This window comes from Perna viridis, chromosome 12 (assembly GCF_037379345.1).
Source record: "Perna viridis isolate PV_CMFRI_1.1 ecotype Kerala chromosome 12, ASM3737934v1, whole genome shotgun sequence".
NCBI lineage: Eukaryota > Metazoa > Mollusca > Bivalvia > Mytilida > Mytilidae > Perna > Perna viridis.
In genome coordinates, this window is record NC_142456.1 from 6,024,285 (window position 1) to 6,050,406 (window position 26,122).

The 26,122-nt window shown below is 34.2% G+C and overlaps 2 protein-coding genes across 4 annotated transcripts; both read left to right on the top strand.

The window, feature by feature from the left end:
- Window positions 1-238: 238 nt before the first annotated feature.
- LOC148600978 (uncharacterized) lies at window positions 239-6,895 on the top strand. 3 transcript variants are annotated; one of them, XM_088555917.1, is made up of 4 exons: window positions 241-375; window positions 1,578-1,847; window positions 4,775-5,241; window positions 5,966-6,895. In XM_088555917.1, the coding sequence occupies exon 4, from the start codon at window positions 5,970-5,972 to the stop codon at window positions 6,750-6,752; it is 783 nt and encodes a 260-aa protein (XP_088412043.1). In that variant the 5' UTR covers window positions 241-375; window positions 1,578-1,847; window positions 4,775-5,241; window positions 5,966-5,969; the 3' UTR covers window positions 6,753-6,895. The 3 variants fall into 3 exon arrangements, with proteins under 3 accessions (XP_088412045.1, XP_088412043.1, XP_088412044.1); XM_088555919.1 differs by lacking the exon at window positions 4,775-5,241 and having other exon boundaries at window positions 239-375; XM_088555918.1 differs by lacking the exon at window positions 1,578-1,847.
- Window positions 6,896-10,311: 3,416 nt separating this feature from the next.
- Window positions 10,312-14,803, top strand: LOC148600979 (complement C1q tumor necrosis factor-related protein 4-like). The gene is made up of 2 exons (XM_088556364.1): window positions 10,312-10,470; window positions 14,327-14,803. Exons 1-2 carry the CDS (start codon window positions 10,356-10,358, stop codon window positions 14,761-14,763), a joined length of 552 nt encoding a protein of 183 aa, XP_088412490.1. The 5' UTR covers window positions 10,312-10,355; the 3' UTR covers window positions 14,764-14,803.
- The last annotated feature ends 11,319 nt before the right edge of the window (window positions 14,804-26,122 follow it).

A 26,122-nucleotide genomic window follows, 5' to 3' on the forward strand; every position in this document is an offset into this window, starting at 1 on the left:
GTGGGGGGGGGGGGGGGGGGTTTCTAGGCTAAAATGTGGTTTTTTTGCCCAATTATTGCAAAAAAACCTCAGGACATCGCCCTAGATCCGCCGCAGAAAATCAGTATCGGAAGTCCTTGCATTTTTAATCTGAATAATATGTTTACAGATAAGACAAAAGCGGAAGTTAATTGTATATTTATCTACAATTATCAACATCCGAAGAGAGCGATCAGATTAATATGATTTAGAAACCAGCTGCAGTTGAAACTTTGAAATAATTTGGCAGTGAACAGGCATAATTAAGATACTTGCTATAATTATAAAAGATGCAGACACTGTGATTGCTGAAATTTTTTCTGTTTTCTGGAAACTGTTTAAATCACTATAGCTAGGGTAAGTTTTGTATCATGGTTTTCGCATTACATGTACATATGTACTCTAGTTATAAGAATGTAATGTAATCGGCATTATCGCCGCTAGAAAATCTTTTTTCCAGACTTTTGTAAGGCGGATTAAGATACTACAAATTAAGTCCCTTTTAATTATATCAAATTAAAGAGCAATGTTGAATTCCTTTACTTTGAAAGAACTATCTTTTAAAAGTTTCATCATTTCATTACGGTACATCCATCTGCATCAAGAAAACCGATTTGTTGTTTGCCGTTTCATAGTTTCCTTTACTCTTTCGTCTACAACGGACTCGACATTTTATGAGCAACTTGACAGATGTTTCTAGGAAAGCAGAGGACGCTTACCCTACTGGTGCACCTTCTTGGTCCATGCACCCAATTTTAATTGCAAGGCAGTAAATCGCAGTTGAAGGCAGACTGCAGGCATGGAAAATTTCTTACCGTTTATTGAAGATATCTATTATCTATATACAGTTTTAATCGTAAGAGCTGTGAGGTTGTTCAGATGATATATACTGTAAGAAATTAGCGTGATTATTTTTTTTGTATTTCGTGCGTAATTTGAGCAAATAATATCCTGAAACACCTTTATCTGTAAGCGATACATCTATCAGTTCATAATAAAGAATGTCATAAATTTATTCATAAAAAGAGTTGCGTAATCGCGTTAAAACAGTAAATGATTAATTATGTCGTGCGTTTTTCTTGAGCACTGGGTGATTGCGTAGTATATATGCAATGTGTACAGACAAAGTGAAAGCAACAATCAAAATTATAATACAGTCGAAACAAACGTCTAGGTATTTACATGGGAAGCGATTTGTTTAGCGTAGCATTGCAATAATCTATATCCCGGATGGGATATTTCATGGGCAACTCGGGTTTTTCTTTGAACTCTACCGACGCACCTGGTCCATTTTCCCAGTTTTTAGTGGTGTCTGTGTTGTTTTTTCACTTTTGTTTCTTTATGCGTGTTATTTTTTCAATTCATGTTCTTTGTTGTGTGTGTCTTGATCATTGTTCGAATCCTGATTTACTTCACTGACAAAAATCATTTTATGATTTCTCTAACTTCCAACATACTGGTTTACTTCAAGTAGAAGCATTTACTAATTGAAACAAAATACACAACGTAAATTCAATACTTGAACGCTAAATTACAAGTAAGGGATCGCTTGTTCTCAGTTTCAGTAGCTTCAATTTATACACGTACGTCAAGATGCATTTTATTGCTATAACGTTGAAACTGAATTAGTAAAAGACTATCCATGCAGAGACCATGTAAAAAGGAGTGTCCAGGTAGAGACCATGTAAAGTGACTGTCCATGTAGAGACCATGTAAGGAGACTGTCCATGTAGAGACCATGTAAAGACACTGTCCATGTACAGACCATGTAAAGTGTTTGATATGGGCCACACAAGGAACATTTTATCCAACTGAATTGTTTGTTCTAGGTAAATCATGTAGTTATTCCGGGTAAATTTTGTAGTGCTTTTGATTTAATTCATTCCATTGTTACATTTAACATTTCAGTAAATCACAAAGCAACCTCCTTCACTTTAGAAAACATGCGTTTGTGACCTCAAGTGCAAATGTTTTAAAAACAAACTTTGGCATTTGTCACCCACTACCCGGGTCTTCCATGGACAGCCTCTAAAAAGATAACAGTGATTATCGAAATTAATGTTCTCTGTGTAAAAAAAATCGATAATTCACATCTAAAATAAATTCTGTAATATATATCTCGTACTTTCTCCCGCTAAAACGTCACAATTGTGTCGCATTGTGCCTAATTGACATATACATGTAGGTTTCACGAGAGTTACTCCCCCTATTTCGTTATCCGGGTATTAATAGTAAGCATGTCTTGATGGAAGCATAGGTGTCAGTCTCCCACGTATTTGTGTATTGTTTTCCCTTTTATTTTGTGTGTGCTCTTTTTGTATGTGCAGATTGGATTTAGTACTCCAGCAATGCTAGAGGTTGTCTGGCAAGCTATTTTCTGACTTGGTGCTATCCTCACCTCTAGCATCTGATATGTTGAAAGGCGCCGCCAAAGTGAATTAGCTAAACATGTGTTTTAAACTATTTAAAGTTTTTTTTTATCATAAAAAAAGCAGAGGACGCTTATCCTACCGGTGCACTTGGTCCATGCTCCCAGTTTTTAGTGGAGTCCAAGTTGCTCATTTGCTTTTGTTACTTTGTATGTATGATTTTAGTTAATGTATGTTCTTTGTTGTGTATGTCTGTTTTCCATGTCTGGTCTTTGTCCCTGGATTGCATTCTTTTGATTACCGCAATAACCTTGGGTCCCTTGATTACTATTTTTCTTCAGTTTATTCACCTTATCCTGTGTTATGGGAAAGAAACTGTATAAAATGTTTTAAATGGTAAATATGGAACTATAATAAATAGGATTATTAATTAACTATTGAGAATTAGCAAAATATAATTACCCGTGTCATCATCATTTCATGTTCATTTTATCATCCATTTCATGTTCATCGCCTGAATAAAGCTGAAATATTGCTGCTCGGGCGTTAAACCCCAACAATCAATCAATCAATCAATCAATCAATCAATCAATCAATTAATCAATCAATCCACACTCAAAAGTAAAATTTCGAAATGACATGCTAGTTAACAAATGACCGGTAAATGCAGTATACACACAATCAATGATCGAACTTCACCTGTCCTTTAATTAGAGGTAGAAAACATGTTTATATTGGAAATTTAATCTGTTGAACCGATTACGCGAGGTCCGCATTTGATCATCGGTGTGTTCTCTGAACGTCAACTTTCTTAAAATCACATATTGTAACATTGTTGTTTTAGTTATTATCTTGGGGTCCTTTAAAGGGGGAATTAGAAAATCTAGAAACAAATAAATATTTGATATTCAATATTTCATAAAATGTTAATATGCTTAAGAATATTTGAATTTTTATAATCTAATTTTCATTTAACATATTGTGGTATAAAAAGATATAAATAATTATATACTGAATCACCAATTCTAAATTAAAAGATTGAACATTTTTTAAATATTTAAAAGATGTTACTGAAATATATTTGAATTCTATAAATTATAATTTTCGCCGACTTCGAAATAGCAGCTCATAACGCCATACGCCAGGTCCTACCCATCATCACCATGAAAGGTTGCTTCTTTCATTTCACACAATGTATATGGAAAAAGGCACAGACTACAGGACTGCAGACCTTGTATAGAGACAACCACGACGTCAAAAGCCTGATTCGCCGTGCAGCCGTCCTTCCGTTGATACCTCTAGATAGCATAGAAGACGTCTGGTTCCACACATTAGAAGACTTGGAAGAGACAGACATCCCACGTAATACTCAGCCATTCACCGACTACGTAACAGAACAGTGGGTTGATGCCGACGACCGACGCACATGGAACCACTTCAACACAGAAGGACCACGCACAACCAACAACCTAGAAGCCTGGCATGGTAAACTGAAGAAAAAGATTCAACACGCACACCCGAACATTTTCACCATCATAAAGACTTTCCAGGATATCCAGAACGCAACCAACGCAACTACAGAGAGAAGCAGGGGGAACAGCCAGACCACGTCCAAAGAAGTACTTGAACATCGACCGCCGCATTGCCATCCTCAAGGAAAGACTACAGAACAGAACCATCACGCTCATGGAATACGCCGACTCAGCATCAGAACTTCTCCATCTAGGTTAATTGTGTACTGACTTTTTGTGCAACTTGCTGATCTGTTACGTTTTTGTATATGTATATGTTCCATAATAATGATGATTATGTCTATCATATTTTAATATTAGTTTCAGTGCTAAACTTATTATGTTTGTTATGTATAATACAAAGTTACATTGATATATAATAAAATATCTATATACTATCTTGTTCTCATTTATAAAGTAATTGTCTGAAAAAAAAACTTTAAAAAAAGAGTTTTAAGTGACAAATGAAACAAAAACACACAAAATAAAATCATTCACAGGCTTTAAAAAAGTTCATAAAATTGTACTTCATTTCAAATCTTTAGATAAAAATTAAATATAAACTTATGATTGATTTTTGTAGTAAGATTTGTTGTTTTTTTGCAAATCAGTTACAATTACACAATATCCTTAATACAATTATCAACATAAACAATAAAGAAAGTTATACCTGGATATTAATTTATCTGAGTTTCTCATCAGTGTAAATTCCCTTTTTGGTGCCCCATAATTAAGTTCAGTGAAGAGGAACATATATATTAATTAATTAAAAGTTGACATTCAGAGAATCAGCCAGATAATCTATCTAACATATAGTTACATGTAGATCGTAGTTGTCCTATTGTTACATGTTACTGAATATATACATTTTTTTAGTTGAAAAGCACAAGACACTTGTTTCAACGATTCATATGATGTTTCCTACTACAACAGTCAGCCTAATGTAACACCAATAAGAGTGTGTGTGGGGGAAGAAAAGATAGGGGGGTGTTCTAGGCTAAAATGTGTTTTTTTGCCCAATTATTGCAAAAAATCCTCAGGACATCGCCCTAGATCCGCCGCAGAAAATCAGTATCGGAAGTCCTTGCATTTTTAATCTGAACGATATGTTTACACATAAGACAAAAGCGGAAGTTTATTGTATATTTATCTACAATTATCAACATCCGAAGAGAGCGATCAGATTCATATGATTTAGAAGCCAGCTGCAGTTGAAACTTTGAAATAATTTGGCAGTGAACAGGCATAATTAAGATACTTGCTATAATTATAAAAGATGCAGACACTGTGATTGCTGAAATTTTTTCTGTTTTCTGGAAACTGTTTAAATCACTATAGCTAGGGTAAGTTTTGTATCATGGTTTTCGCATTACATGTACATATGTACTCTAGTTATAAGAATGTAATGTAATCGGCATTATCGCCGCTAGAAAATCTTTTTTCCAGACTTTTGTAAGGCGGATTAAGATACTATTAAGTATTACAAATTAAGTCCCTTTTAATTACATCAAATTAAAGAGCTATGTTGAATTCCTTTACTTTGAAAGAACTATCTTTTAAAAGTTTCATCATTTCATTACGGTATATCCATCTGCATCAAGAAAACCGATTTGTTGTTTGCCGTTCCATAGTTTCCTTAACTCCTTCGCCTACAACGGACTCGACATTTTATGAGCAACTTGACAGATGTTTCTAGGAAAGCAGAGAACGCTTACCCTACTGATGCACCTGCTTGGTCCATGCTCCCAATTTTAATTGGAATCCGAGTTTTTCTTTGTACGTATTATTTTGGTTATTTCATGTTCCTTTGTGTGTGTGTGAGTCTTTATCATTGGATAATATTCTTTTGATTTCCGCTCGAATCTAGATTCCCTTCATTACTCTTTCTCAGGTTTTTCCGGATAGTAAAAAAATATTCCCCTTTTCTTAACAGATTCCGTCATAATTTAAATAAAATGATCGTTTTAATTTACGTCTATTATATGTTCTATATTTTAGTGACGCTTTCAGGTTTATTCATCTTTCATGTAAAATGTAAACTCTCAGTTCTATATTACTGTGTTTCAGTATAATGGCTTCAGAGAGAGCAAATAGTATACAACAAAAGACGTATTTTAAGCTCAACCCAGGAGCAAAAGAATTTGATATTAAAGGCTGTCTTGTATCTAACAATAAGTTACTGTTTCTCGATAGACGGAACAAACGCCTTCTTATGCACAACATGAATGGAGAGCACCTAGAAGACATCGCTCTCTCAGCTGAACCATTCGGAATAGCTCTGATTGATAGAGAAGTGGCTATAACTTACGGTAGAGAAAAATACATCGAATTTATTGACCTTGACACAAAAAATGTGCGCAAGGTTACAAAGGGCGGTAACTGCTGGGGAATTGCTGTTTATGGTATGCAGTTGTTCATGATTGTCGAATTGAATAGAATATGCATTGAAGTCATGAGTGAACTCGGAGGAACAGAGAAACTGATAAAAATAAACATGGAGTTCGATCAAGCCGAATACTTAACTGTTGATAAACATAATTTATATCTGACTACCTTTTTTCCTAGACGACTCGTCTGCCTCGATTTGGACGGGAAGGTCCAGTGGATTTATGACAAAAATAATTTCAATCAACCACGTGGGGTTACAACAGACACGACAGGTAATGTTTTGATGGTTGGATTTTCATCCCATAATGTTGTTCGCGTGAATCCTACCACGAAAGTCGGTGAAGAAATCATTAACAATGACGATGGTTTAAGTTATCCTACTGCCATTCATTGTGACGAGGCGACCAGTCGATTGCTGGTTTGTAATTTGAGTGATGGCAATGTGTTTCTTTATAATATCATGTAACTGCTGTTCAGTATTGGACACGCATAACAATGACGGACTATAGCAGGTGTTTTTTGTACAGGGACTTTACTCCAGGTTGTACACATACGTTTTAAAGTCTCAGACTTTTAAATGACTGAGTAAAAATTAAATTTTAAATTGTATTTCTTGGAACATTTTACACCATCCATTGTTATTTGCTAATGCAGCTCTTTAAGACGTAGCTACAAAGAGGTCCACTTCAGTGTCACCTACGCAACGACGCACATGCGTGCATAAAATTGAAAACGCAAAAGAAATGTTTTTCTTTGGTTTGATTTAGGTAACACTATATTAACAGGAAAATGAAAATAAAATTATAGAATGTTGAGTAAAAATTTCCTTCAGAGATTCTCTGAAATACAACAGGAAATTTGTGCGATGGCAAAAATATAACAATGAAGGCGACAATTCTTTTTAAACGTACAATAACGTCGAGTTCCTTAGGTATTGGCCATGAGCTAGTGTTTCTTGTTATTTCTCTGCAGTCGTAAGATCTCTAGCCATATTGATGGACACATCTACCAAAAACCAAACCTTCTGTCCGATACTCCCCAAGAGGTAATGATTCCATCGCATTTCTCATATGTAACGTATCCCTGTATCCAATACTCCCCCAGCAGGTTTACGATTCCACCCAAGTACGTGCGATGATGGAAGACCAGGGATGGCATTAAAAAAACTGTTTATTTTGTCTGAAATGTATACATTCGGACTGGATTTTTAATAATTTTCCATGTTGTTAAAACAACCAAGAATTTATTTTCTCATCTCAGAAGCAACATAATTCAAGAAATGGGCTAGTATGATCTTTAGTCACCATGTACCGGCACACATTTGGGGGTACGGGTAAATCTCGGGAATACGAATCCAAAGAAGAAATGAGACCGGCAAGGCGTCTTATTTGTTAACCTGTTAAATAAAACGAGGCTTCTAGCCTTCGTTTAAAAAAGCATTTCTACGATGGAATTGTATGACATTTAAGAAGGATTACATTTTGTTTCCCGTGTCAAATGTCTTTTGTAAAAGGTCAAACATTACGACAGTTTGTAGAAAGGGTAGGTTAAAAACAGAAACCAAATATCAGTCATTGCAGCAGAAGGTTTAGCGCCATAAAACCCCGTTAATTCACCATATCCATCAGAAATACCTGTGCCAAGTCAGGACAAAATTTCGTTTGTTTCCGGTTTTGGTAACGCCATTTGTTAAACAGACTTTTCTTTTAACTTATGCCTAGAGTTTTTCACTATGTAGAAACAACATGAAATTGATTTCGATTTTAACTTAAAAAATAAATCAAATTCAAGATTTGTATATAGCTAAGACGAATACAGTAATCGGCAAGAATACCACGGCGTCAAAAATGGAACAATCAGATACATCAAAAGCCTGAACATAAATACAGGAAACGAGACGACCTACATACCGATATACATAAGAAATTATTCGTGGAGGGGTAGATTTGTACTCATTTTAACATGGGTACGGCATTTATATCCGATTTTTCAATAACGGCTGTTCCGTTTAACCTCCCCCGTATGGAAGTTGGATTAAATTTGGATATTTATGTCATCGTATGTGTTAAATGTGGGTATTTATATAATTCATTTCAATTACATAACCTCTCAGCCGTTAAATCACCGCGTAAACGTTATTAAAAGAGCGTTTTGTCACGAAGCGACAACGAAAGAAAAGAGACTGTGCGCAAGTGCTAAAGGTGGGGGTTGTACCGACATGTACTGTTTGACGATATGCAGACGTCATATTAGAAAATTGTATATACGGTGAGGGCTTAACTTTTTAAATGTCCGATTTGCTCGTTAACTTCTGTTACTTTGTATGTATTATTTTAGATATTTTATGTACTTTGGTGTGTTTTTCTGCTTTCTCATATTTGGTCTTTGTCCCTGAATTACATTCTTTTGATTTTCGCTAGAATCTTGGTTCCCTTTATTACCCTTTGTAGGTTTAAAGTGGTTTTGATCGGGTGCCTTAGAATGGCCATGAAATTACTAAGCTCGTGTGTGTGTCCGCGTATCGCAATATTTTGCTTTCCGCAAAGCAACAAGGTTTTAATTATTTTCAGTGACAACAGCTTTGCTAGGTGATGCAGCTGTTATAGAGCACTGAGCAACGTCTTTATTTCTCTCTGACTCTGACAAGATTTCCGTTATAATTGGTTCCTGTGTAACACCTTCTGCAGTATCAGAACTTTCGCCGTAGTAGCAAAGAGACTGTCAATTGTTTTCCATTTAGGTTTTTCTGATTTCTCACGTTCTGACGTCATGTTTATTTGGCGTGAATACACAAAACTGACGTTGACGGAATCGAATGAATCTCCGCATATACAGTCAGACATAACCCAAATCAATTAATCGAAGATTGAAGTCACTGCTATCTTTAAAACTGGTGTATCTAACGCCATATATGGTGAATGAAATTGCAATGTTACAGTAGAAAGTGGTATTAATTTTAAAAAAAATCGAAAGGTCAGAATATAATTACATTGAAACCTAATATATTTTTCAACTCTTTATACTTTATTCCCCATACTCAGTTAAAATCCCGACTCAAAGACGGTAGACATAGATACACATATGTAGTTCTTGGTAGAGATTCCTCATATAGTACTTTGTAAAAACGATTCCCAGTCATCTTCCGAATATCCTGGCATTCCATTGGGAACAAATTGTGCTCCTTTAGTCGCTGACCTATTCCTTCACTATAGCTGATCTGATCTAAAGACAGGAGATCCATTGATCTCATTTTCCGCTTTACAGATGACGTACAATCGTTAAACAATCCTACTTTCGGGGATTTGATACATCACATCTACCCCAAAGAACCCAAGATAAAAAATTCTACAGACACTGTTAATTCAGCCTTATATCTTGACCTACACCGATAGATCGATGGTAAAGGAAAATATTGACCAAACTATAAGAAAAACGCGATGACTTTTTAGTTGCTTTAATTTTGCAGAGAGTACAACAATAAACAAAAACCTGAGATTTACTTGATATGGTCCACTCATTTACACAATTTCAATCACTGTTGTGTATAGGTGGCTATTGTCCTTCTATTGACCAGCATGTCAATGTGGATAGAGTTTACCTTTAATACAAAGAGAACATCTCAAAACATCATAGAGACTTAGTTCATTTTTGTCCTCTCTGCAGAATTGATAAAATTAAAACAGCTAAAGTCAAGCAAGTTTTTGATAAAATTTCACATAAAATGAATGCAACTTTCTCATATCTAGGGGATACTATGCTTTCAAATTCTTCTCGATACACAAGTTCGTCTGTAGCCAGACGGAATTTAGTGGTGAGACTATATGTGTCGTAGGGTAATGATGAACCTTAAGAAGGTACTACGCTCTTCAAGAGTACGATAGTCTGTATACAAGCCATCGTCTCGAATCCAGGGACGAAAAACCAACGTGCATATTATCAACTCCAAAACTGTATTCAATGTTAAATGTATCTATGTAAGATAATATGTGTCCAATAGGTATCGCATTATGATATAAAGAGACAAGTTTATCTTCAAACGAAGTTTAAGCAGGTGCGTGTTTGTTAATATATGAAATTACAACAGTCTAGCCCAGAGTTGAAGATGTATCGGCTGTTGGTGCTGACGGGTTTGTTTTGTCTGTTCGGCGATGCTGAGTTATTTTTAGAAAATGCCAATAATGCTGGTAAGTTGAATGAATACACAATGTATTATCAAAACCAGCGGCGGATCCAGAAGTGTGCTTGGGGCTGGATCCTCTGTATTTGAAAAACAAATACAACTTATAGTCTGGGAAACCCTTCTTTAAATGCCATGGATCCGCTCCTGAAAACATCTTAATTTTATATCGAATATTTCTGTCTGAGTGCAGATTTCCAAGCAAGTCCAAAAACTGCTTAAGTCATAAACTGATTTGGTAAGATTTATAATATTTATGCCAAAATTGCTTTTGATATGTACATTTAAGGGCGCCATTTCTGGCAGAAAAGTATAATTTCTATCATTCCAATATATATATATACATATATATATATATATATATATATATATATATATATATATATATATATATATATATATATATATATACATATATATATATATATATATATATATATATATATATCCCAACATTTGTAACGTTGACATTTGTTGATTGTTAAGATTTAGTTATTACTCTGAAAGGTTGCATGTTGTACGAACAAACTATCGATCAAATATTAAAGTGGACGCAGTCAAATTAAGATATTTCATTGTTGTTATGGATTAATCGAGAGTTATAATTCAATCTTTCCACTCTAAAATACCAAATAAATACCGAAATTCTCAAGAGATTGAATTGATACATGAGTAAGACATAATACTACACAGGCAAAATTATTTCACGTGATTTTCACACGAATTTCATATGTTTTTCACCTGAATTGAGCAAATAAACTAAATGACAGAATTCACGTGAAATTCGGGTGAATGGGGCCTTCACGTAAAATTCACACGAAATGTTCAGATGAAATTCGTGTTTAGTGAATTTCTCGTGAAAATCATGTTAATTTCATGTGAATTTCACATGAATTTCATGTGAAGCTTGATTAACATGAATTTCACGTGAAAAATATTTGCCTGTGTATCCGATGAAATATTACCCTGTGGAAATCGTTTCACATAAATTTTTTCCGATATTATTTAGGATATTATTTAACTATTAAGTTCACGCCGATTTAATTGTTTCCACTACTTGAACAATGATATCTACTGTAGTTTATTATGAAAAAGCTAGAGACATTCCTAATTGTACACATGATATTATTTCATACTGCAGTATTAAATAATATCCAGAAAATAGTTCACATAGTGTGAACAGAATTCATAATTGTATACAGGATACTATTTCATATTATTACCTAATTATAAGGTTTTATCTTGTTTATTAAATATACACATATTATACAGTTATTACCTATTTGTCTATGAGATATAATGAAGAATGGAAATGGGGAATATGTCAAAGAGACAACCATTCGACCAGGAATAGGAAATTGACCGCTCCATGTTTACGAATTGGCAGATTACCAATCAAAAGGGTTAGATAAAGGTCATTATGGGGTCAGTGCAATAGACTCCTCAAGGAGACTATTGCACCGTGCAATAGTACATCGACAGTGCAATAGATCGCCCTGTCCTGAATAAATTTTGAAAATAGAGAAAATTATTACCTAATTATAAGGTTTTATCTTGTTTATTAAATATACACATATTTTTCTCTATGTTCAAAATTTATTCAGGACAGGGCGATCTATTGCACTGTCGATGTACTATTGCACGGTGCAATAGTCTCCTTGGGGAGTCTATTGCACTGACCCCATAATGACCTTTATCTAAGCCTTTTGATTGGTTGAACTTTTTTTAAGCGCTTCATTGAATTGGAATTTACACACAAAAAACTCGTGTGTAAAAACGTAGATGTGACTCTCGTCTGCCAATTCGTAAACATGGAGCGGTCAATTTCCTATTCCTGGTCGAATGGTTGTCTCTTTGACATATTCCCCATTTCCATTCTTTATTATATCTCATAGACAAATTAGGTAATAAAACAGTTATTAAATGGGTTGGATGCAATAGACCAGAACATTTGTCCTTTGGTACTGAGAATGATCAAGTGTTTTATTGCACTCGGCCGTTGGCCTGGTGCAATAGAACACTTGATCATTCTCAGTACCTCAGGACAAATATTCTGGTCTATTGCATCCAACCCATTTAATAACTGTTTACTATTAAATAATATCATGAATATAATTCACGTATCAAGAGTGGACAAAATTCATGCCCTTGCTAAAATTGATAATATTTATTAATTAAATAATATCCTTGATGAAAAACAGCGTGTGTAAAACATCCCATAAAATATCATCCAGGATACTTATTAATATCTGGAAACATCCTGGATGATAATAAGCATCCTGGATAAAATGTCATATCGAACACTATCCAAATAGTTAACACCTATAACACTGTGAATTATGGCAAGCCAAAGTGGACAAAAATCAATATTTTGTAATATTAGAAAATGAATTTTTAATATTACAAAATCATTTTTTTAACATTTCTTAATATTAGGAATTCATTTTGTAATATTAAAAATTCATTTTGTAATATTAAAAATTCATTTTCTAATATTATAAATTCCCGATTTAGTAGTATTATAAATCACACATTTTGTAATATTACAAATTGAATTTGTAATATTAGAAAATGAATTTGTAATATTAGAAAATGAATTTGTAATATTAAAAAATCCCTTTGCAATATTGCAAAATCAGTCACATTTTTTAATATTACAAAATGATTTTCTAATATTAATAAATCGCAACAGAATACAACAAATTCATTTTCTAATATTACAACTTCATTTTCTAATATTACAAATTCAATTACAAAATTTCTTATATTAAAAAAACGTCGTTTAATGTTAGAAATTAAATTAATTTTTTAATATTAAAAAAAGTGTTTCTTTTTTGTAATTAAAAAGAAAAAGAAATCTAATTTGTAATATTAGAAAATGAATTTGTAATATTAAAAATCATTTTTTAATATTAGAAAAACACTCATTTTCTAATATTACAAATTCATTTTCTAATATTATTATTTCATTTTCTAATATTACAAATCCATTTTCTAATATTACAAATTCATTTTCTAATAGTATTAATTCATTTTCAGTAATATTAGAAAAATGAATTTTAATATTAGAAAATCAGTCACATTTTTCAATATTATAAAATGATTTTCTAATATTAAAAAATCGTCATTGAATACGACAAATCCATTTTCTAATATAAAAAATCAATTTCTAATATTCAATAATAGTTGATTAATATTAGAAATTCAATTTAATTTTTAATATTAAAAATATGTTTTTAACATTAAAAAAGTGTTCAGTGATATAAGAAATCTAATTTTTAATATTAGAAAATGAATTTGTAATATCAGAAAATAAATTTGTTATATTAAATTAAATATTAATATTAGAAAATGCTCATTTTAGTCCACTTTGGCCTGTCATAGTTAACTCTTTTTAATCCACAACAAACCATTTAGCCCCACTTTTTATAGTACCCCTAAAGAAAACTCTCTCAGACACTTGTGTGTTTAATCATCGTTAGGTTGAATATGGAAACAATTTAATAGTCATGGAAAACATTTAACTATGATAAAATATCCCCGGATTAAATTTGATATTATTTTTTTACCGGCGTAAAGTCATTCACGCAGGATAGTATTCAATTTGGATGTTACACATGCACGAAAGGTACATTAAGGGAACCAAAATTCGAACAGCAATAATTAAGAACATACTTCAGGGATAACTACTAGGTAAAAAAAGACATACGAAACAAAAGGCACGAAAATAACGTAATTGCACGCATATAAAAACAAAAGTAAATAGTTACGCACTAGGAACATAGTATGGAAAACTGAGTTCATAATTGGGGTTGCTACAAAGGCACATGCAAAAAGTTTGATGTGGTGTTCTGTTTTTTCAGTTGAAACTCCTGGCGCATCGACTCTGCCGGTGGCTTTTTCGGCTGCTCTTACCACGACTTCAACAATAAACGCACAACAGAACGTTATATTTGACAAAGTAATTACGAATGTTGGTAATGGATACAACAAAAGCTCCGGGAAATTTACAGCGCCAATGAAAGGACTCTATTTCGTGTCAGTCACGCTCTTTAACTTTTATCACGTTTCACCAACCATGGAACTAGTCCAAAACGACCAAAATGTTGTCGACCTTTACTTGGATGGTTCTGGGCATCAGAATTCTGGGATGTCCCAAACACTAGTCCTACAACTAAACAAAGGCGATACCATTTCAGTGAGGGGTAAAACAGATGCCGGAAAATTATCAGGATCGTCCGGGCAACCTACTGGGACATATAATACCTTCTCTGGTTATTGCTTGACGTACATGGAATAACTTTATTCCATGTTTTCCAAATAAATGCATGTTGACCTGACGATATATTAATTTTTCTATTTAAAACCAATTCCTTCGCTAAACTATTTCGTAGGTCCGGTAAGTCTAATATGAGAAAATATACCCGCCTTAAGAGTGTGCGAAGTACTGAACTGTCTACTAATATATCTGACAGCAGTTGAAAGCTATTTAAGTAGCAGTCTTTGTAAGAATCATGCAAAATCTGAAAAATGTGATACACCCCAAAAAAGGTTACATATTTTTATTTTTGTAATTAAGTTGTCTTATGGGTCTATATTGTGAAATGTGTAATTATTCATTCAGATCTGCCTGCTCTTAAGAGATAATCAACATTGAAAAACCAATAGATTCTATTGTATTTGAGTGTCATTTCCAGAGTCATCTCCCTCAATTTTGAAATCTACAGTGCATTCTATATAATTTTTATCTCCTATGAACATGGGTTGTATGAAAAACCGCATGTTACTCTCTGTTTACTATGACATTTTAAACAAAATATCAAAAATAAAAATATGTGGGCTTTCCAACCATGAATCACATTTTGCTTGATTCTTATGTGGAGTGCTACCTAAAGCGTATCTAATACTAGAATTAACATATTGTTTTAACACCTTTCGATTTGTTTAATTCTGAATTTAAATTTTCATATAATTCAAATCTGCGTCAGCATAAAATACTCACCATGAAGTTCAAAATCAGCATGATAATCTACAATTCTGAAGTTGTTGTGTTTATGTTTGATACATGTTCAATGGCTTGATGACCGTTCGATTTCGGCGAAAATACACATGTATCTAAAATAAATGATAGGAGCATGTATTCTGCTACTTTGAGTTAAGAAGTTAGCAAAGTAAAATAAAGATATGAAGAAAAAAAACAAAACAAAAAAGACTAAACAAAACAAAACAAACACAAAATCAAAAAACAAAAACAAAAACAAAAAACAGGCAATAAATAAAACTATTTTGTGTTAAGTAATAAGCAAAGTGAAGTAAAGAAATAAAAAAAAACCAAAAAAAAAGCAAAACAAAACAAACCAAACACAAAAAAACGAACAAAAACATAAAAAAAACAAAAGAAAAGAAAAGAAAAGAAAAGAAAAAAAACCAAATGAACAAAAAGGAATAAATAAAAAAGAAACACACACAAAATAGAATATATTATCAACAAAAATTATACTTTACTTCTCATATAATAACACTTATTGTTCGACCACTTTCTGTTTCCAAACGAAAAGTCTGTGCCAAAAAAAATATCAGAAAGAACCTGACGTGCACTAATAAAGATTGTTCGCAATTGAATATACAATGAATATACATAATGTATTATACCGAAATTATCTTGAAAAACAGATGAAGTCATCAAAATATTACAAATGCAAGTGTAGGAAACTATGAAAAGGAAGCAGCCTACAGCAGAAACAAAAAGAAAGGGTCGAAACACATGGGGAAGGATTTTTTGTTTTCAAATTAACATCAGCCCAACCTGACTGTGACTGAAATTCTTTCCTCGATTTTCTTTCTAACAGACGGATGTCTGTTGTGTTGATAAGAATAGAGAATAATCTGATTAATTATATAAAAGAAATATGAAAAGTGGGCCAGATAACAGGAATTTGGTTCAATTCTTAGATGATTTTCGTCTAATTATAAGCACAACCTTCCAAGAAAAAATACCTTGAAGTTTATACGTGGAAGGATATTTTTGTCCACTGCCGCTACGCGGAAGGGACATAGAAATACCGGTGTCCGTCCATTCGTGGGTGCGTCCGTCCGGACGGTCACGCTTGCGGACGTATCTCCTGGACGGATATTGTTCATATTTTGTTGGATTTTTAGTCACTGCTTGTGGTTGGTCATATTTTGACGCCATTTTGATTCAACAAATTTTACAGGAGTAATGGGTCTTTGTTGAATGTGTACATGCTACACTTTAGGGACACTTTGTGGACGCAACTCCTGGGAAAACGCTTGACGGGTAATGTTCAAATTTTGTAGGATTGTTAGTCACCACTTTTAGTTGGGTCATACATTGCGCCGCTAGTTTGATTCGGCATTTTTTTTCAGGAGTTATGGGATTGTTGAATTTGCACATGCTACACTATAGGAACACTTTGTTGACTCAAATCCTCGGATGCCGCTTGAATTATTTTGTTTGAATTTCGTAGGGTTGTTTGTCACCATCTGAAGTTGATCATGTTGCACTGCGATTTTGATTCGACAAATTTTATAGGAGTTATAGGACGTCGTTGAATTTTTACATGCTACGCTGTACGAACACTTTGAGCCTAAAACTCCTCGGACACTGCTTGACGGGTTTTGTGTGCATTTCGTGGAATTATTAGTTTGCCACTTCTGTTACTCGAGGCCTTGAAAACAATACTACCGTTTGCAAAATTTACGCATAATTAAGTTGTTTTTTTTTTTTAAACAAATAAAAAAATCCCAACGAGAACAGTGTGCATTAAGACCGTCATATATTTTTCAGCACATGAGTGTATTCAATATGTATATAAGCACTAGACAAAAAATGGCCCATGAAATCTGTGGTGGGTTAGACTAGCTTTATAAGGTATTACCCGTCTTCCTTTAATGTAAGGTAAAACATTAACTGAACTAAACAAACAAACACACCATAAAATTCATTCAATGATACATCCAATTCTTTCCATGGAATACCTCAACATAAACCATAAAGGCAAAAAGATATATCCACTTAAAGAATGCTTACAGTTACTGAAAGCTACAGAAGTTCACAGCATTAAAGAATGACGATGTCATCAAAACTATCAGGATTCAATTGACAAAATATTCGGTCACTACAATTCCAGTGGAACTAAAAGGGCAAGATTTGATGTGGTGCAATAGGTCGTTTCCTAGATGCTGGTTTTAGGACAAACCGTCACGTGACTTTGCGGTCAGATGACCAAAATTTTAGGCATTTTTGTGACTTAGTGTTTACTATGGAAAGCCATAGTGGACCCTCCGAAGTTACAATGTATTTTCAATAGGCTTCAGTGGGAGAAAATTTGTAACTTCGGCAACTGAATTTTCCCCCGGAATTACAAATTTCGATGTGCCCGTCTTAGAAATTTTATCCCAGAAGTTATTTTTCCTACACCCCCTTTTTTCATTCACTCGAACATTTTACAATTTCACCCCGAAGTTATTTATTTCGGATCAAATTGATACAGGGAAGATATGTAAACGTATAGAAAGGTCTGAAAAATTCCCAACAATGTTAGAACTGTCAAATTTGCTGGATTTTGTGCAGGCGGTGTTGCCATAGATCACAGCGGTACGAGTTCGAGTCCCGCGGAGGGAACGACCAAAAATTTGCATCGCAAATTTGACAGTTCTAACATCGTTGGGAATTTTTCAGACTTTTCTATACATAATTCCGGGGAATGGAATGTCTATCAATTTGTACCGGGGATTGGAATATCTAAATTTGTAACTCCGGGGTTTGGAATGTGCCGAGCTTACAAATTGTCATTCCACGCATAAAGTTCGGCTTTTAGTATGCCTGGAATTGCCGAAGCTACAAATTTTGGGTTTCTACGCATGCTCAAAGTACAAATGCGACTTCCTTCCGTAATAGTGTAAACAATAATTGAACAAATAATCCAGAACCTGGGGCCATATGATAATATTAAGAGGTAAAATGATTCATCACGGACGGAGTTCATCATGTTCCGTTTATTGGATATGTAGGAAAAGTACCAAATGTTGTGTCAGTTTTGTGTTCGGCATTATGCAGTAAAACTCGACAGCTCGACGATCCACATATCTGCAGAAATGTTCAAATAACAAACTATGGACCCCTAAAGGCTAAAGATCTTGGAATTTTGAAAGGAACGGAAGATACGTACTTTAATAAAGCATTTGATATTACACATATATGTGTGTGTGTGTGCACATTCGTCCAAGTTCGACAATACTCAGTCATATTATTGGATGAACTTTATAGGAAGAAGAAGATATTGGTTTCCTTGTGAATCTCTTCCTACCCGGCAACCCCAAGTGCTTTTTCTGACTTTACAGCTACATTTGTAGTTGCACAATGGTACTGACGCTGATAGTGATGTATTATTTAAAGATGGGTGATCATGTGATGGGGTGAGGAGGTGTTGGCAGGATGGTGGACTAAAGCGGGAAAATGAGTCTGTGACTCGGAAATTGTCATTTTTGGTTACATTTGGGGTTCAACAGGGGCAAAACGACCCAAAGCACATTCATCCCACAGCTTGTACACTGTGAAGGCCAAATGAGATTTGTTACAGTTGCAAGTGGGAGGTCAAGAGTGCCCTGAAGGGTCACTCGAGTGAAAAAAAAGAGGATTTTTTTCAAAGTCTTGCCTCTGTTTGGCCTTAAACCGGAAGTAATCAATACAAGGGGTCGACATAGAAATGGTAGTGAGAGCCATTATTCTAATTTAGAATCCAAACAAAATAAAGCACTATAGATTAATTCTGCTCTGACGAGGGGCAGATAAACTTGTGACCTCTATTTTCAGCTCTCCGGTCATTTTTTTAAAAACTCTACATGTATTATACAGTATATCAGATAGTCTCATTTTAAAGCACAGTCACGCTGCATGCAGATGGAAACAAATTGAGCTTTCCAAAACTACGATTAACAATGCCTAATCCAATAAAGTGGAAACAGGGCCAATCCAGGATAAGTCCAGGATCAATGTGATTACAATTTTGATACTATGCATGATTGTCAATGTGCAGTTTCATAGTAAATTTTCATGGTATTTCCCTTTTCATATTTTTGCTTTTTCATTTCAGTGCACCACAAAGAGTCAGTGTAGAAGGTCAAGATCATGGACGACTACATGTACATGTATATTTATGTAACACATGCAGTTTTACTGTTCATACATGTACATGAAATGTTGACAAATATGTTGGAAGAGAACTTTTAGATGCCAATGGATGAAGTACTTTTAGATGTTATCCATAAAATGAGAGCCATATTCATGTACTTACAAAATACATTCAAGTTTATACTTACAAATGTACAATATATGTAAGTACAAAATGAATGTGTCTAACATACTAAAAGTTGATTGTATTATACTCGGCGTCACATAAATAACATACTGTTAAAATTTGAATAAAAATATTTTCTACGACTTTATTGACACCAACCTTCGTTTAAATTGTCTTAAATGACTTGCTCATTCGTTTAGCCAAACAGCTTCTCCCTAAACAAGTCGCTTATTAGCTTAAATCATGCGTAACAAATCCTTACGGGAAAATCCCATACTAATATCCGCCATGTTGGTTTTTACGGGACGATTTGTTTACAAACGAAGTTCGTAAGTTCCCGTCGAACTCCGGTGACAATCGTCTGCTTTATCAACTTCTCGGTATTGTACGTTGTTCGCGTAAAATAAATCCGAGATATCCGAAATAACGCCGAAATGCATTCTGGGTTCTTCGGTTTTTAGACAAACCATTTAAACGTAAACAACATCTCCTAGCAACCCGATCACTGTAAACATGGCCGACTTTTTACAATGTAAATATTGGCACCGAGAATTAAAATCTGACCGGAATTTAACGATTCAATGTTTAGGGAGAAGCCGTTTGGGTAAATGAATGAGCAAGTCATTTAAGACAATTTAAACGAGGTAGGTGTCAATAAAGTCGCAGAAAATATTTTTATTCAAAATGTGACGCCGAGTATAGATGTCTTTTACACCCATTGAAACAATTTGTTTGGATATACATGTTGTTGCTGTATCTCCATGCTAACTATTCAATTGAATTTATGATACTAAATATGGCTGTATTAGGGCATCATATAGAACTTTTTTAAATTTTACATTCTCCAATCTTCACAGTGGAGACTTTGTGAGTGGAGTCACAGTGTCTCAGCCAAACACAGTGGGGTCGCCATTTTTAAATATGCTTGTAATTTAATGTTCATGCTTACATGACAATATATATTTATTAATTCTTAAAATTTAAAATTTTTTGAGTTATTTGTACATACAGAAAAAATAAAGAAAAGTCTTGCAATGAAGTAATTTTTTTCAAATTTACACACTGGAGAAAAATGGTGAGAGATTCCACTTTTCTTGTGAAGAGGGAAGAAAATAAAATTTAAGTTGATGGTAGTGTACATGTACATGTATGTACATTTGTATAATATTTTCAAGACATAATATTAGTGGCCGCTTGGTGCAAATAAAGATACTTGTAATCTAATTTTTGGAAGTTCCATTACTAAGTTACATGTACATCATGTACTGCAAAATGTGTTGCTGGAAAAAGGGAAGTGAACATTTTTGTATTTGTTTGGTTTCATTCAAGCTTTTCAGTTTAGCACACTTATTAAAGTCAGGCAGGGGTCTAAAATCTTACGGTTTATTATTTTAAGTAAGTCTAGTAATTGTTCAAGTCTGTCCTTTTTCTAGTCACCTTTATGTACATGTACATGTAGGTGCACCTAATTCGTGTATTCTGTATTGTAAATAAAACAGTATTACACCAATATAATTTAAACTTTGCACAGGTACATACATGTACAATGTATTGGAGTTATGCACCCTTTATTATAGAGAAATTTACAAATTTTACAAATTTTAGCATGTTGAAAGAATGAGGCACCGACCCATTTTTGTATTGAGGTGGGGGGGAGGGGCTGGGATATTTTTGAATAAAAATATTAATTTCACTTTGAAGAAAAATAAAAAAAATATTTTTGCTGTGGCAAGAAAAAAATAAATGAAGTTGCTTAATGGTGAAAAAAAGTAATGTAGTTTGTTTTTCATAATTAAAAAATGTTTAGGTAGAGAAAAATAAAAAAAAAGAAAAAGGGAAGAAGAGGAGAGGAATCTCATGTACATATAGTGAATATACCATAAACTGCCATTCAACATGTTAAATTATGTATGAAGAAGTCTGTAACAAATGTCTTTAATATTAATATTCTACGGTTTCTAGTCGAAAAATGCATAATGTTATAATGAGCAACTAAATAGATATCAATATCCAGAGACTTTTGTGTTATAGTAATCCAGTTTGTTAAACAAACTATTAGAAAGAAGCAAAAAAATACGCCAACTACCACTAAACATTATAACGAGCTACCACTAAACATTATAACGAACTACCACTAAACATTATAACCAATTTGGATTTTATCTCCAATAGAGAAAAGATAAGAATACCATGGCGTCCGATTATTCCCTGTTGTGGAAATTGCGTAGACTTCTTGACTATTTTTGGCTACCTATATTTAAAGACCAAGGAACTTATGTACGCATGTATACAAGCATGTTCAGTAATGAACTAATTAAGGCGGCTGAAAACGTTCACTTTGAAATGAAAAAAAGAAGACTATGCTACAACTTGTGAGCAATGAGAACTTACTTCTAATATTATAATTTGTTCTACTAGAATTAGTTCTTAATACGATGTGCAATGAAGACAGTCCCTAGCACTGATATATGCGACATACAAGCGTAAGAACATATTAATTTTATGGTTGAAAAGTTCCAAAACAAGCACAACATAATTATCTTCGAGATGATGGGTTCATTGTCTTTAATGGGTATTTTGATCAACTTCAAATGTTATTTAACATTGCTGATAAGAACCTGAACTACTCAAATTTACTTGCACGTTTTCTGAGTCCTCAGTAAATTTCTTAGAGAAAGTGCAATTAAATCCAAATGGAATAGGGTGAAACCTTACGACACTTAAGACTTAATGGTAGTCCAATGTGCCTAATCCACAAAAAGTTTGAATTCATTACAAAGTTACTCGAATGCAAAATATACAGCTTGGGCTCTCAGACTTAACGTCAATAAAAAAAAATAATAAAAAGTTATTAACATTTATAACAAAATACTATCCAACATTACATACAATCTCGTATTTGTTACGAAAGCACTGGTCTTATATAAATAAATGACCCCGAATGCTCTCAACTATTAGAACCACCACTAAAGCAGACCCTGATCAAACCTTTATAATAAACATCTTTCATGTACAATTAAACTATTACTCCATAGCAATTTTTATCTGTTGAAGGTAAAATCATCACATGTATATACCGTTGTTTATATATGCATCTTTTACATAATTCTTTAAATTACGAAACTAATTAATATTTTCACTAAATGTTCTGAAGCCAATGCAACATTCCTGAAATATACTTGTGATATGTGTATATGTATTACAAAATGCATTCGATTTCACTTAACTGTAATTTTTCATCCGCCAATGAACTTTTCTCCCTTAAGACTGCCTCAATGATTGCAAGCTGGAGCGTGGAGACATTATACGAAACCGGAAAAGCTGCCCAGGCTGCAATAGAAATTGAGCGCTACAACCTTGATATTTTGGGACAAAGTGAGATGGATATCACCTGGAGCGGTCATACTATCTTCAGGGCAAACTCAACTGTACTCTGGACCACAAAACGAGGATGGCAACCATCAACATGGAGTAGAAATCTCACTCAACATGAAGGCCAAATCATCATTCAACGAATAGAATCCTGTGAGTGAAATATCGTGGCAAGTTTTATGTCAAAGACGCAAAAAATAACAGTCATTCAATGCTACGCTTCTACCAACGTAGTAGAGGATAAAGATAAAGAAGAGTTTTACAACCAGCCCCAAGCTACCCTAGATTGAACAACACTTGGGGCATCTTGATTGTAATGGGTGACATGAATGCCAAAGTTTAAAAAGATAACACAGGGAGAGAACTCATCACAGGGAATGAATGAATTGGTAACATCAACGAAAATGAAGAACTCAGAATGAAGATTTTTGCTCCCAGAACGATATGTCATAGGAGGTACGACATTCCAACTCCCTCACAAGGATATACACAAACATACCGGGTGTCTTCAGATATGAGAAGTAGAAACCAGATAGACCACATTAAAGAGTAAAATCCACATATAACACCACATGCCAAGAAGAACTTGGATTCTCAAAGGAATAACAGCCATGGTTATCTGACGATATATAACTTGACCAGGTCAAGACAAGATTGCTGAAAGAATGGTTGACGTGCGAACATATAAGCATAAGGAAAGCATTAAAGAGAAAGGAATAGACAGGACAAAAGAACCTCATCAACGAGCTCGTTTCAAAAGCAAAGAATGCAATAGACAGAAATGACACACAAGCTGAGTACATCACACGCCAACTGACAGGTAGAAAGACTAACACAACCAGACCAGTGAAAGTCAAAGATGGCAATGTGATAACAAACCTAGATCAACCACTTTTAAATGGAGAAAATATATCAGATGTTCCTGATCTGCCTCATGGAGAAGACCTTGATGTTGATACTGGCCCAATTTCGACGGTTGAAATCATAAAAGTCCTCCGAATAAGGACTGGAAAAGCCCCAGGACCGGTACCGAACCAAATTTCCAGGTCTTGAAGATCAATCCGAAAAAAAAACCTACAACAAAATACGATTGATTGATTGTTGGGGTTTAACGCCTGAGCAGCAATATTTCACCTGTTCTGTTGACCCTCGGACCTGCATGGGGCCCTATATCACCTTGCATGACCTGTTTGAAAACATCTGGGAAATAGTCGAAATCCCTGAAGAGTAGAGTTTCAGCTACATCGTTATGCTTCCAAAGAAGGGCGACCTGAGCAACTGCCAAACACTGGAGAGGATTCAGCTACTCTCAGGAATCCGATGCGGTCGATCATGTATTGACCATATTGCCACATTACGGGTCATCATCGAGGAGTAAATAGAATGGCAATCAGCCTTCTACATAAACTTCGTGGACTTCAAAAAGGCCTTAGCATTGTTAACAGAAATGCACTTTGGAAGGTACTGAGACACTTTGGGATTCCTGTCAAATTGTAAAGATTATCCAAGGACTCTACAAAAACACCAAATGCCAAGTCATCCACAATTCAACACTCTCACCATCCTTCAATGAACATACAAGAAATACTCCAAGGTTGTCTCCTGTCACCCCTTATTCTCTATATAAGTGTGCAAGAATTTTAATTAGATAAAATATACAATCATGAATGTACTCATATATTGCTTCTTGTCTTATTGATATATTTTAGGGTGCTAAAGGGCTATAGACTCTAGATTGGCCATGCATAATTGATTGTGACGTGGGCTGCTTGCCTGCACAAGTTCCAGACTTTCTTGTGTTATCGCAGGAGAAACTTTCCGGCCTGCACGAGTCTCAGACTTTCTCGTGCTATCGCAGAGGAAGCTAATCCCCGGCTGAACGAGTCCCAGACTTTCTCGTGCTCTGTATGGTTTAGAAAAAAGAAGCAGCTCCTCACCAATTCCTGGCTACAGACAAAGCCATGTCTTGTTAATGGCAAGTAAATTTCATCCAACCCTCACCAAAAATATGGGGTGGTTGGTAGGATTTTATTTTTTATTTCTTACTCCTTACCAGATATTTGCTGGCTTAATTTTATCTTTTTGGTGTATAGACATGTTCTAAATCCATAGCCACACAATATTTAGAGAAGAAACATTATTTTGGTCACCAGGATTGAAAGATTTGTGTATTATACAGCCTAAATACAAGAAACTGAAGTGAAAAAAAATCCTGATTTTGAAATTCCCATCCCATTTTTTTTGAAAATGTAATTTCTTAGGAGCGGGAGGGGATATAAACATATTTATTAATTTCATTTGGTCTTAACAAGAATACAATATCTGATTATCTGAATCTTTACTTTCATATGTCCTCCTTTGGTATTTATATAATATTTTCCATTTATTGTGTATTTGACTAGCAAAAAAAAACCCTGTCATATTCCTGAAAAAAAATTATAATTCAATTGCTGTTGAAAAAGAAATTAAATAATTTTAAGAAGAGCAGAAACAAATTATTTAGTAACATTGAAAATCCCAGGTCCCCCATCCCTTGGTATAAAAATGGTCGGTGCTTAATCTAAATAACCTAGATTCTAGAGGAAATAAAAAAAGATTGTATTTCGAGGACATAAACCAAACATGAAAAACAGACACACACAACAAAGAACATAAAATAAAGCCAAAATAATAAATACAAAGCAACAATAAGTAAATGAGCAACTCGACTTAACTAAACACTGGGAGCATGACAATTTTCGAGTCACAGACCCATTTTCCCGCATTAGTCCACCACCCTGCCAGCACCTCCTCACCCATCCCATGATCACGTCAGTACCATTGTGCAACTACAAATGTAGCTGTCAAGTTAGAAAAAGCACTTGGGGTTGCAGGGTCAGATGAGATTCACAAGGAAACCAATATGCACACACACACACACACACACACACACACACACACACACATGTAATATCAAATGCTTTAGTA

What these genes read in the sequence shown, in the direction of transcription:
- LOC148600978 (XM_088555919.1), top strand. Translation starts at nt 5,970, where the DNA reads ATGGCTTCAGAGAGAGCAAATAGTATACAACAAAAGACGTATTTTAAG.
- LOC148600979 (XM_088556364.1), top strand. Translation starts at nt 10,356, where the DNA reads ATGAAATTACAACAGTCTAGCCCAGAGTTGAAGATGTATCGGCTGTTG. An exon ending in AGAAAATGCCAATAATGCTG is followed by an intron (nt 10,471 to 14,326) that starts GTAAGTTGAATG and finishes CTGTTTTTTCAG; the next exon opens with TTGAAACTCCTGGCGCATCG.